Consider the following 13,994-nt stretch of genomic DNA (forward strand, 5'->3'; position numbering starts at 1 on the left):
GTAATAGGTGCCTATATTAAGAAAAAGTCCCAAAAAATGGGACTGTCCCTTTAAAAATGGGACATCTGGTCACCCTATTTAGACATCTGCTGGAAATGGGAAACTGACCCCAATAATATAGCGCTACATAGGCTTCTTATGTCATCCAAAAAAGAGCAAAGTCGTGAGTCTCCAACTGCTGATAAATAAGGGGGATTAAATATAATAATAAAGAGAGAGTGTGTTTTTCCAATGCTTGCTCTCTGCTTCAAGCTTTCTGTGCATCATTTCATACATTTAAAGGAAATGTGATGGTAGGACATCTCCCCAATGGAATGGTTCACAAAGGAACCCCATTTTTTAAAATTAAGGGACATTACACCACCTTCACAATTAACTTTTTAGTACTAGAATTCAGTTTTCTAGGTGCAGATACAGATAAATACAGATAATCCTCCCAAAATCATTAGCAAAAGAGCCACTATACATTCAATACAGCTAAAAAGAGCTATTCTAAAACAATGTGTTCTCACCTTTTCATTTTTCCTCCTGCTGATGATTCTGTCAAGACCATTAAAGGCACCAGAAGCTACAAAGAGGACATTTGTTGTATCAACCTGCACTGTTTCTCCACGTAACTTACGGGAATTTTTTTCTGGAACATTTACTATTGTACCTTCTAGTAACTTTAACAAGCCCTAAGTAAAAACAGAGAGGTAAAGGCAGTAAATAGACTCCACATTGTAGCTTTAGAACAGAATGCACATCAAATCCTGTAACCTACTCACACAGGATTCAATGAGACTGATCACCTGATCACCTGAATCAGGAACAAAACCTAGATTGCTCGTCGTCTACATGCCACCTCCCATATGAGAAGAATTGTTTTTAAAAATGTTTTTCAAATTTCTCCATGAGACATCAGTGATGAAGGGTTTTGGAGAAAGTGAAAAAACAGCATCTAGTGATTTTTAGTTTATGTAACTTGATACTTGAAAGCAGATAAGGATGATTTCTAATAAAAATTCCACTGAGGGTGTTTTGGGGAGTGAGGGAGGTGAAGAGCAGAATGGGGGCTAAGGGGCTTTTGATTAACTCTAGAATTTAATGAAATATGAATCTATACACAGACAATATCTGCAACATGACAAGACAACATCAGGGACTTCATGTACTTTAACAATTTTATTTTCAAGGCTGAAATAAAAAATCTGCATACTTACTTGTTGGACACCTTCTCCTCCTACATCCCGTAACTGATGAATGCCTGGCACACTGCCAATCTTATCTACTTCATCCAGAAAAACAATTCCTAAAGTACAAGGAATATATTTAGAGAAGATGCTATTTGTAAGAGAGAAATATTATCTATGCACAGAACAGAGTGCCATCTTAAATAGAAGAGATTGCTATAGCAATGTTACAGAATGCTGCATGTTACATAAGCAACTTGCTGGATAACAAGAAAGGAATAACTTGTTACACCTGTTCATAATCATTTTTTAAATTAATTTACTAAGTTTTGAAAATTCTTATTAATTAATCAAATAGAAGTCAAGTATATATATATACCAAGAATGCTAAACTATTAAAATGATTCTTGGCACCAACTTACAGAATGTAATTGGGTCATGTATATTTTACGGACAAACATCAGAAAATACATGGTCCAAGTTTACCTTGTTGAGCTTTTTCTACATTGTAGTTGGCATCTTGCAGTAGTTTTGCAATAACAGATTCAATATCTTCACCTACATAGCCAGCTTGAGTCAAGGTAGTACAATCACAGATAGCAAAAGGTACATCAAGGCATTTAGCTAGAGTCTGAGCCAGCAGGGTTTTACCTAAAAATTAAAAAAAACAAACTACTACTTGTTCTGTAATATTCATAATGTATTTCTGTGGCAGTATACAAGACCACAAGCATTTTTCCTCAATGAACGTAACTAGTGTGGCATTCTTCATCATCAGACAGCTAAACATTCAACAATGTTTTCTGGGTAAGCTAGCTTTGTGAAACAATGTATGCTGTCATCTTTTGATTCTGCCAAGTTGCATACATTTTAATGACATTCTATTAGTTTGCTCAGGTTTGCCTATGATACATACACTACAGTTAACACAAGTTTGTGTGTTTATATATTGTAACAATTGTGTGCCAGTATAAACGAAATGTTATATTACTAGTGCCATTCATCTGTTAACTTTCCGGGCACTATGGAAACCCAATCTGTTTATTCAGGCTTTTGCCTGAAACGAAGAGTGGCATAGCCATACTTTGGCAGGGAGAGTACTGAGTAAATAATATCCTGTTATGTTTGTATTTTTACATACATGCACACAGACTTCTGAGTAACATATTATAAAAACTGAAATATAATTTTTCCTTTTTAGACCCTACAATAGCTCTGGCTTAGAAGGTGAAACAGCATCTTCCTCTAACCAGGACATGTCATCTTGAGCTTGCCATGAGAAGTCTGCAAACTATAAACATTTTTTCTAGTTACAGAACGGTTATATTTTTAACATGGTTTTAATGACTGATTAAGGGGAGAAAACTGTGTAATGAAGGAAGATTCAGTAGCATAGCCTTTTTCTCCCTTCCCAACAACGCTAAGCACAGGTGGGTAGAGGACCTGTGAGTCATACAATACCATGCATCACTTGCAGCTGCTATTAGGGGTACAAACCACAGAGACCATCTTTGCTGCTGCATTTTGTTGTTTAAAAGATGTTTCAATTACAGCCATGCACATGGGCATTATTTTTCCTCTAGCGTTAGAGTGAATTAAAAATCAAAAGAGTGATGTCTTAAAATGAATAGACCAAAAAGGTAACAAGCAGGAAGTCAGTTCACTATGGAGTGACTGACATGGATGTCTATTACTCACACTAAGGACTTGTCAATACTTAAAATGCTGCATCGTTGTAACTGCGCTGTAGCACTTCAGTGCAGACACCACCTAAGCTGATGGGAAGGGTTCTCCTGTCAACACAGGTAATTCACCTCCTCAAGAGATAGTAGCTAGGTCAATGGGAGAATTCTAGTGCGTTTCTGCACTGGGAGTTAGGTTACTATAGCTGCATCTAGTGTTCCCTCTAATTTTTCCCACTCATGTGTGGAATGAATTTTGTTACATGCACCAATATGGAGGTGATGTGTGACACATGACTTTCACATTGTTGCACATAACAAAATGCATGTGGTGGGGGTGGTACCGAGGAGTTCGGAGTGTGAGAAGGGGCACAGAACTCGGGTAGAGGGTTGGAGTGCAGGGATGTGAGGGCTCTGGCTGGGGGTGAGGGGCTCAGGCAGACAGTTGTGGTGCAGGAGTGTGAGGGCTCTAGCTGGGGATGCGGGCTCTGGGGTGAGGCCAGGGATGAGGGTTTAGAGTGCAGGAGAGTGCTCCAGCGGGGAGAGAGGACTTCCTCCAGCTCTCTGCCCCCACAGCAGCACCTGGGCTTGGGCGGGAAGAGGCGCCTCTCCCCACTGCAGCAGCTCTGGGGCTGGGGCCGCAGGATAGGCGCCCCTTCCCCAGCCGGGTTTGGGACAGGGTGGGACGCCCCATCTGCGACAGGTTGGAGGCCAGGCTAGATGGGGCCAGGGGGTGCTGCTCCCCCAGCTGATCCCTGGGCGGGTTCCTTGAACACTTGCGGGGCGCTAAATAGGCTGTTGCGCGGCCGCACAGCTTACAGGGAACTTAGACTGCGTCTCTCAGGGCTGTGGATTTTTCACACCCCGAGAGACACAGCCATACTGAAGTAAATTCCCAGTGAATAGTAGGCCTAATTCACTACATTCATCAAGATCCTAAGAGGTGGGAGCATCATTCTACACAATACAACTTGACCTCACTGGGTATTCCACACCTCTGAAGACCAGGTTCCAAGCAGACACATTATTTTGCATGTCATAACCACATTTATTAAAGCACCTGCAACACACTAGGTTTAAGAACTGGTTACTTTCTGAGCATATAGAATTTCCTGATACTGAACTGTATCCAGGCAGAGTTTGCTTTGATTTTGTTCTTCCCTACCTGATTCCAGACAATTCTGTTTCCGCGCTATCAGTCTATAGTAACTGCTGTTTTTCACTGCTAGTAGCTGAGGTCTGATTACAACATCTTCCTATAACCGATTCTAGCAAGGTATTTATATGATTGTTCTGGAAAACTGCCTCAACCTTGCAGTACAATTGATTTTTGACCAAGATGAGCCACCCACATTCCACAGTACACATTATGGATGTATCTGTGGGTAACACCAGATGGCCACCTGTCTTCTTGGATTTGAAGACCTTTGAAAATATGATTTGCAGGCACCATTATCAGGATATAAAAATTGTGCTTGGCACTTTTTTCTTGTAGTCCAATGATTACAGTCAACATTGTCCTGTGCTTGAAAGAAATCATCATAGTGCAGGGGTCGGCAACCTTTCAGAAGTGGTGTGCCTAGTCCTCATTTAGTCACTCTAATTTAAGGGTTTTGCATGCCAGTAATACATTTTAACATTTTTAGAAGGTCTTGTTCTATAAGTCTATAATATATAACTAAGCTATTGTTGTATGTAAAATAAATAAGGTTTTTTAAATGTTTAAGAAGCTTCATTTCAAATTAAATTAAAATGCAGAGCCCTCCAGACTGGTGGCCAGGACCCGGGCAGTGTGAGTGCCACTGAAAACCAGCCCATGTGCCGTCTTTGGCACCTGTGCCATAGGTTGCCTACCCCTGTCATAGTGGATGCAATTGAAGTATGGCAGAGAGCAAATTGGATCAGACAGGTAGTTGGAAAGGAGGGAGGTGTAATATAAGCTGGCAGTACCCAGGTCTGAAGTGCAGAATTAAATGCTAACTTTATTCTATAGAGGAAAAGCTCATTTCAATCTGTTTTTAAGTGAACTCAACATGCAGCATATTTCAATATAGATTTCTTGTAGTTTAGGATAAGCACATACTATACAGCAAAGGCCAGAGTTTAGCATTTCTATTTCCTGCTGTTTTTCTGTTATTAACCAGCTGCTGTTGCCAAAAAGAACTACTAGAGACTGACATTTCTTAAAACAGGAACTCAAAATCTGTCCTGAGTCTGGTTTTATTCAATATCTTCAAAAATTATTTGAATAGCAGCATAGAGTATACTTATAAAGTTTATGAACAATAACAAGCTGGGAGGGGTAACAAGTGCTTCGGAGGACAAGATTAGAATTCAAAATGATCTTAACAAGCTGGAGAAATGATCTGAAATAAATAGGATGAAATTCAAAAAGGACAAACACAAAGTATTACATTTAGAAAGGCATAATCAACTGCACAAATACAAAATGGGAAATGACTGCCTAGGAAGGTGAACTGCAGAAAAGGATCTGAGGCTTATAGTGGATGACAAACTAAATGAGTCAACAATGTAATACTGTAAAAGCAGCAAAGAATCCTGTGACACCTTAGAGACTAACAGACGTATTGGAGCATGAGCTTTCGTGGGTGAATACCCACTTCGTCAGATGCATGTGATACTGTAATGTAATGTAATATTGTTGTAAAAAAAGTAAACATCATTCAGGGATGTATTAGCAGAAGCATTGTCAGCAAGACACAAGAAGTAATTCTTCCATTCTACTCAGCATTGATAAGGCTTCAGTTGGAGCACTGTGTCCAGTTCTGGGCACCATACTTCAGGAAAGATGTGGACAAATTGGAGAAAGTCCAAAGAAGAGCAACAATAATGATTAAAGGTCTAGAAAACATGACCTATGAGGAGAGATCGAAAAAACTGCATTTGTTTAGTGTGGAGAAGAGAAGATTGAGGGTGGGAACACATTTGAAGAGTATTATATAAAAGGCTGTTATAAAGAGGAGAGTGAAAAATTGTTCTGCTTATCTACCTAGGACAGGACAAGTAGTAATGGGCTTAAATTGCAGCAAGGGAGATTTACGTTAGACATTAAGAAAAACTTCTCACTGTAAGGGGGTTTAAGCACTGCAGTGAACTATCTTAAGAGGCTGCGGAATCTCCACCATTAGAGGATTTTCAGGACAGGTTAGACAAATACCTGCCAGGGATGATCTAGACAACACTAAGTCCTGCCTCAGTACAGGTGACTGGACTATATAACCTATCAAGATCCCTTCCAGTCCTACATTTCTATGATTCTATGCCATGCTTTTATTCACTGAACTGGTAACAACATAAAAATATTTGTAGCTTATCTGTTTCCAAGGTACTCAAAATCTACAGAAGTGTTAAATTACATACCTGATCCAGTTGGTCCAAGAAGCAAAATATTACTTTTTTCAAGATTTATGTCATCATGGGTTGAATCTAGTACTTCGCCTCCTCGTTTCTCCTGAGGCATCTGCTGGTTCACTTGTTGCTGCATTGATGCTCCTAAAGCATTACCATGCGGACTTATTCCAGCAATCTGCAAAAGTTCTGAAATTAACAATAAAAGCTTTGTTTGAGAACCCGGTTTAACTTAAACTGACAGAGTCTGACACTACTGTTGAGTACATAATTAAAATTTTAAACTGATGGTTCCTGTAATCTTTCAATGGTTTGTTCTGTGAGCCAGTAATCCTACTTTAGAAAATACTGCAATCTACAGACAAGATTGCAATGCCAGAAAAAGAGTAACTGCATTCACCTATGTTTCCATAAGCATATTTTTACATATCTGAAAAGATATTTCAAACAGAAACAGAAATTGTATAGTAGCTTATCTAAACCATTCTAATATATTAAACAGGTGCATGCAAAATTCCTAGTCCACACACAAAACAAGTTACCAAGTATTTTTTCCTATACATAAATATATATAAAATCAAAAGGCACTTAGATACCATAATGCCTGACAAAGTAAAAGAACTCAAAAAATTTCAAACTACTAATATACACAAACTATGCAACTACGCTAAAAAGTGACTATATTAAAATAACTTCTAACAATAGATCTGTGACTTAGATTTAGTGGTACATTACGGTCTTTATTTTTTAAACAATGTTTTATTCATTAGTACTGCAGTGCCAACAGAAAGATGGGAGAGTGAACTGGATTCTATTCCTTCTCATTCATCAACAGAATTTTAAGTAGTTCCAATTGCAAGGCAGAATTTTGTAATTTAAAGAAAATGGAATTGACCAGGTGTAACTAGGATTACAAATTGGTCTGCAGAAGCCTTATTTACAGATGATGAATGCTGCATGAGGCAAGAAGAACCCAGTTTGAAAGTCAGCTTGTAGTTAGAAAAAAACCTTTACTTGTGAGCTGAGCAAATATGACCAGGTGTCAATGAGACAAACATGGAACAGCACAATGCAATTTTGACAGTTATTTTTCAGAGTACAACTATGTTGTAGCAAATACATTAATATAACATTGCATGATTAATACTATACGAAAGTTGACATGAGGCTTTACCTACTAGGCAGTGATTCACATTTCCTTTTGCCTTAAAAAGTTGGTATCAGATAGAAATTCATGAAAAATATACACTACAAATATCTCAAACTGAGAAAACAAGTCTAAACTTTCACTCTCTTTAATCCAGGTTAATTCTTTGTACGGATACTTATTTAGAAACTTGTAGGTTAACACTTTACCTGCCTTCCATGTAGAATTATATACAAGGTCAAATCCTGTTCAGACACAAATGCTCATTACAAGGACTACTTGTAAAAGCAAGCAGGATTTGGCCCGTAATTTCTACCAAGCCACCACTAAACCACTGTTCTGATGTTAATTTCAAGGGTAGATATTGCAGAGGAGGACATGAGGAGAGTTCACTTACTTGTAAATCTGTACTCATCCTCCCGTCTTCTTATTTCTAACTCTAAGAGAGAGGATGAAAACAGTAATATAAAAAAAAAATTTATATTTACTCCACCTCTTGCCCTCTTCTGAATACATTTCATGGTGAAATCAAGGTATTACAAACAAGAAATCCCCATGTTAGTTTTTCTTTGTCAGATCTAAGAGCTCCCTATCTGGGACTATTTAGTCATCTAAAATTGACTACCTGCTTCCTCTTGATTACAATAAATTAGCTGTTTTTACATCAAAATCTTAAAATACAAGACACTTAGTAAAAAAAAAACATACCAGATTTAATCTGGATTTTTAAAAATTATCTTAAACTAGCATTGTAATACTTTGATACAAGATTATTCTCCATTTTTTAAAAGACTATCAATTATAATTGCTAATTTTAATCTCTCTGGGGCAGGAAATGTCTGTTTTGTGTTTGTATGGTGCCTAGCACGAGATCCTGGTTTGTGCTTAGACCAGGGGTCGGCAACCTTTGGCACGCGGCTTGCCAGGGAAAGCCCCTAGTGGGCCAGGCCAGCTTGTTTACCTGCCACGTCCACAGGTACGTCCGATTGCGGCTCCCACTGGCCGCAGTTCGCTGCTCCAGGCCAATGGGGGTGGCAGGAAGCGGTGGCCAGCACATCCCTTGGGCCATGCCACTTCCCGCAGCCCCCACTGGCCTGAAGTGGCGAACCACATCTGGTGGGGGCCGCGATCAGCCGAACCTGCGGACCCGGCAGGTAAACAAACCATCCTGGCCCGCCAGGGGCTTTCCCTGGCGAGCTGTGTGCCAAAGGTTCCCGATCCCTGGCTTAGACCATTAGTCACAACTGCAATACATATAAATAATACTACAATTAGAAATGAGAAACAGTTTTAAGATAAAATGCAGAAAATGGGATTACTAAAGCATCTTTTTTTTATGCAGTTTGCATACTAAACAGATTTCAAGTAAGAATGACACTCTTTACAAATCAAACTGAGTGAGCCTTGAATCAGTTATCACAGTTTAATCTCACTTCTAAAAATAAAGTAAACTGATACTACTGCATAACTATTGTGCAGCTAAAGCACTGCTAACAAGTAACCTCATATGAACTTGTTGGATATTTAACAATATTAAACTGACCAACAGTTTCTGTTGACTTAGGAACAAAAATATGTAGTTAATTATTCATCAGGTTATACTAAAATAGAATACAATTTCTGTCTTAAACTCCCTTTGGTTTAAGCTTGCAACTGAACACGGAGGCCTTGGCTACACTGGCGCTTTACAACGCTGCAAGTTTCTCGCTCAGGGGTGTGAAAAAAACACCCCCCTGAGCGCTGCAAGATACAGCGCTGTAAAGCACCAGTGTAAACAGTGCCGCAGCGCTGGGAGCGCGGCTCCCAGCGCTGGGAGCTAATCCCCACGGGGAGGTGGAGTACCTGCAGCGCTGGGAGAGCTCTCTCCCAGCGCTGGCACTGCGAGCACACTCACACTTCAAAGCGCTCCCATGGCAGCGCTCCCGCAGCAGCGCTTTGACGTTTCGAGTGTAGCCAAGCCCTGAATCTGTTGCTCAAGTAGTAAAGCAGATTAAAAAGAAAAAGTTTAATAGGCTCACTTTATAAAGCACTATCAGAGTCACCTGAAAGGGTGCCACCAACAGACGCTAAATATTTAAATAAGTTAGAAATTGCCCATGATGCCATAAAACTTCATGGCTTATTCAAATAGTTACAAAATTTACATCTAGTCAAAGGTTAAAGGTACACCATGCAGCTAAAAATAATTTTAACACAGAACATAACTAAGAAAAATTAAAAATTACTTTCAATTAACAAGTGTTAAAAGTTATTTACTTTTCATTATTTATGTTACATCTTTACTTCTTGCACATCATTCAGCTTAGCAAACAAAGACAATTCACTTTGCTTGCTGGTTCTCATGCACTGACAAGATCGCAGCATATGAAAAAGCAATTGCAAACATTTCAGAAGCTTTAAATCTAAGCAAATCTTTTTATTGAAATATATTAATGGAGGCATTCATAGAAATAAGTTTTTGAAAATGTTTGCTTTTATCTAGCATTTATGTCTACACTAGCCAACAAAATCATTTAAGGAGCCAGTAATATAGTCTTCATGCAGGTAACACATACCACTGAATTCATCTGAAGTTTTACATGCACAATGGCTGCTTGCATTTATTATAGCACCACCATAAGTACAGGAGAAAAGTCCACAGAGACAATACACTTTATAATCAGAAAAATATGAAACATTGTACAAACCTCTGGGTGTTAAAGAAGTCTGCTTTTCAACTTCTGCTTGCTGTCTCAGATTAGTTGGGATATTGTTGTATATTCTTTTGTAATGATTGTACACAGCGACTGAAAGCACCTTCTTGGCAAAAGATTGACCAACAACATACTTGTCGAGGTAGTTGTAAATCTGAAAAATAAAACTAACTTAATAAATAAATAAAAATAATTGTATTTCTAAGCCACCCATGCACGATAAAAGCATTACAGTGCGCCACAGGTACAAAATTAACACAGACTACAGAGATCTAAAACTGGACAAAACCTGAGTTTAAGAGACATCAAATTCTGAAATTCTAATACATAAAAGGAGCTGAACTCCAAGGCATTGGAGCACAATGTGCATGGACCATAAACGGAGGCTATACTAACTGATCTAAACAGACTTGATTTTAAAATTTTATATCATGGTCTGTGATATAAACTAATAAAGGTTATGGAACTGAGCATTAACTATCCAATACATACATACAACTACAGATTATGAAACTAACTATTTTTCCTTCAAAGAAATACTTCACTGTGTCCTATAGAATACAAGTAGTAAATGTTTAAATCTTGGAGAATTAATTTTTATCATTTCTTGGATTTATGTCCCACTTGAATTTTAAAACTTTGATACAGATTTTTAAAATTAAAACATTCAAATATGCTATAATGCAGATAAGTAAACTGTGGTGAAATTAAGAGCCATACTTTTTTCGGTGGAGGTGGCGGCTTTTGTTGGAATGCCAATTTCACAGCTTCTGCTGCTGATTCGGGCTCTTTAATGATGCTCTTCTTTGAGTCTGCCTCTGACAGCACAACAAAAAAATGGTGACATTTTTCACACTTCACAAAACGGGTGGAAGCTGTAAAAAAAAGTAAAATGATGTGGTAAGAGACTGTTTAGATAACATTCATTCAACTAAAAGCAGCAAAGAATCCTGTGGCACCTTATAGACCAACAGATGTTTTGGAGCATGAGCTTTCACCCACGAAAGCTCATGCTCCAAAACGTCTGTTAGTCTATAAGGTGCCACAGGACTCTTTGCTGCTTTTACAGATCCAGACTAACATGGCTACCCCTCTGATACTTGACATTCATTCAACTTTCTAGTTTCACGCTACACAGAACTTAAACACCTGAAATAAACATTCTGTCAATTCCCTCCTCTGCTTTCAAGGTATATTTTAAGTTGGGATAACGTCAAATCAAGAGACAAAATTAGTAAATACTCTGCATTTACGCAGCACTTTTCATCTGTTCACCTCAAAAGCTTTACAAAGCATTTAAGAGATGGTGAAATTCATACAGAGAGGCAAAGCAATTTGTTCAAGATCAGACAGTGACAGACCTAGGAAAAGAAGGCAGGTTGCTATTTCTAGTTTGGTGCTCTGCTCAGTAACAACTGTATTTGAAGGATGAAATTCACCCAAGTGTGGCAACCTCTTTCATGCTAATTGAGACATGTAGAGGGAACATAAAATACACAGGGAGCTCTATAATCCTGCATACACAGGGGAAGGCACAGAATTTGGCTCTGAACAGACTAGCACTACCAGATCCACAATACACAGAGAAAGGCAACAACTACTGGGCCTGGCCCATAAACTGAAAAAGTAACACTGCTCCCTTCATGTGTGCTCCCCTGCATGGAATTAATCAGGCTATCGTGAAAGGTGGACGTTGGGGTCTGGAGATTTCCCATAAAACCACAGACTATACAAAAACTCTGCTTACTGTCAACCAATTTCTAATCAATTTTGAACATAATTTATATCAAATTGGTATTTCAGTTTCTTTTAATGTAGTATGGCAGTATATTGAATGGCTTCAATCCAAATATACTAAATCAGTAGTGACAAATTTTCAATTAACACATTTAGAATATACAAGCATTTACACTTAAAAGAAAAGGCAAAAACTGAGGAAAATGTGAAGTATAATATGACTTTCCCTGTGTAGTGAGCAACATTTTGGTTATCACTTCAAAAATTAACTACTAGTGTTCTAGGATTGGTTTTTTGTTTGTTTTGGAGATGTCATAAAAAACTTCAAGAACAAATAATAGATTTTCTTAAGAAGAACATTTTTCTGCCTTTGGGAATCAATTTTTAGGACAGCAGCAACTCAAGACTTCAAAGAAAGACAAAGACTCAGATTCAGAAATACTTTATAACAACTTGTGGACTGGCACTATTAAAGCTATTGTCTGTTTCAGAAAAGCAAAGAAAATGGCATCTGATCTAGATGATTTCAAAGAACAGAACCATAATCCAACATTAGTGTTCAATTCCTGCTCCAGCACTTGAATGTCCTCGGTTAAGTGTGCCAAAGGTGAAGCATGACCTACTTCAACAAATAACTACTCCTTATTAAAATGACTAGGTGAAGAACTTTATAACAATCCTCTGAACTTTTAAAGGTCTTTAGAAAACAGATTGCACAGCCAAATTCTGGGTAATTTTATTGTCAACCTATGACAAGAACCAAACAAATTTTTACATCGTACTCATGCTTCCCATAGAACAGATGTTAGGATAAACTCATCCAACAGATAAGATACATATGTTCCAAAATTCTGTAGCTGCACAAATAAAATTAGATTTTTTATAAAAAATACAAATCTGTTAATTTTAACAGATTATCAAAGTGCTGCTGCACTGTGGAAAACTCCCTGCTCTTAATCCTATTCCTTTAAGCAAAGTGAACAGAGGAGATGGAACACTGCAGTGGTAACAGCATGAACTGATGATATCATAGGAGGGAGGGGGAAGTGGAGAAGAGCAAAGGTCACTCACTTGCAAGCAACCCTCCTATGATATACTATCAATTGCCAATATCACAGGGAGAGTGTGCACACATGCACAAGCTCAGGACATCCCGGACATCCTTATTGACGGCTAGTACCATGGGAGCATTCTCTTCCCTCACATAATGCTAGCACTCAACATTAGCACCACAGAATGAACACGAATATAGTCACTCCCTTAAGCATGGGAGAAAAAGGAAAATAAAGGCAAGGCATTATATTTTGCACTTTTACAGCAGCTTTCATTGGAAGATCTCAAAGTGCTTTACAAACATTAAGCCTCCCAATACCCCTCTGAGGTAGCTACTGCCCTCATGTTACAGATAGAGAAAATCACCATTGTGCTGCATTTTCCCTGAGGTCAGAGCAAGTCAGTGACAGAGCTGGGATTAGCACCAAGATCGTCTGACTCGGAGTTTCATGCTCTGAACACTAGTTCATGCTCCTTCCCACTGCTGTGACAAAGGAAAATAAGATTGCTTAGTTTCCACAGCAATGCTCATTTTCAAATAGGAAGGAACCAGAACCACTAGGAAACTGTGGGAATGTGGGTTTTTTGAGGGGGAGGGAGGGCTGCTGAACACTGTGCTGATGCCCCACAGACTCTGTAAATGTAAACTTCAGACCTTTTCATTTTAGACTCTAAAACGATAGTGTCAATGGCAACTGGCAGAACATTTTAAATCACCAGCTTCACAGAAGGTCATACTTTTTAGCAATTTGCCCAGGACAGAGGAGGTGTAAGCAGCCCTGCAGATCTCCAGAGCCAGCAATAATGTTATATTAATATAAGTACACACAAATGTCTGTGCAATAGTTCCAATTTCAAATAACTTCACTGGCATGATGAGGTCTGCAAATGTTTAGATACAACAACAGGTAGTGAAAAGGACATTAAGCTTAACTGTTGACTTTGCTCCCATGGCGAGCTGAAGGCTGCACACTACAAAGGTATTTGCCCAGTCAGTATTTATAGTGGTAAGGTGCAAGCCATGTCACACCAGAGAGAGCGTTGCCCACATGATATGTGCAAATACTTGATGCAACAGTATTTTTTAAAAAGCTTGAATCTACACTCTGGGGTGGAGATGGTTACTACACTGCAATTGCTC

At 38.6% G+C, this 13,994-nt stretch overlaps 1 protein-coding gene across 2 annotated transcripts in view; it reads right to left on the reverse strand.

Annotated features, from left to right (window-relative positions):
• CLPX (caseinolytic mitochondrial matrix peptidase chaperone subunit X) overlaps positions 1-13,994 on the reverse strand; it is a 33,982-nt gene that overhangs the window by 7,396 nt on the left and 12,592 nt on the right. Inside the window, exons 4-10 of one of the 2 annotated variants that reach the window (XM_044978678.1) lie at positions 10,784-10,938; positions 10,058-10,217; positions 7,768-7,809; positions 6,236-6,412; positions 1,659-1,823; positions 1,203-1,291; positions 513-677 (exon numbers count right to left, since the gene is read on the reverse strand). In XM_044978678.1, coding sequence (XP_044834613.1) covers positions 513-677; positions 1,203-1,291; positions 1,659-1,823; positions 6,236-6,412; positions 7,768-7,809; positions 10,058-10,217; positions 10,784-10,938 — 953 coding nt within the window. The remainder of the gene's footprint in view (positions 1-512; positions 678-1,202; positions 1,292-1,658; positions 1,824-6,235; positions 6,413-7,767; positions 7,810-10,057; positions 10,218-10,783; positions 10,939-13,994) is intronic. The other variant, XM_044978679.1, reaches the window with a different exon arrangement.

Source organism: Mauremys mutica, chromosome 11 (genome assembly GCF_020497125.1).
Source record: "Mauremys mutica isolate MM-2020 ecotype Southern chromosome 11, ASM2049712v1, whole genome shotgun sequence".
Classification (NCBI taxonomy): Eukaryota; Metazoa; Chordata; order Testudines; family Geoemydidae; genus Mauremys; species Mauremys mutica.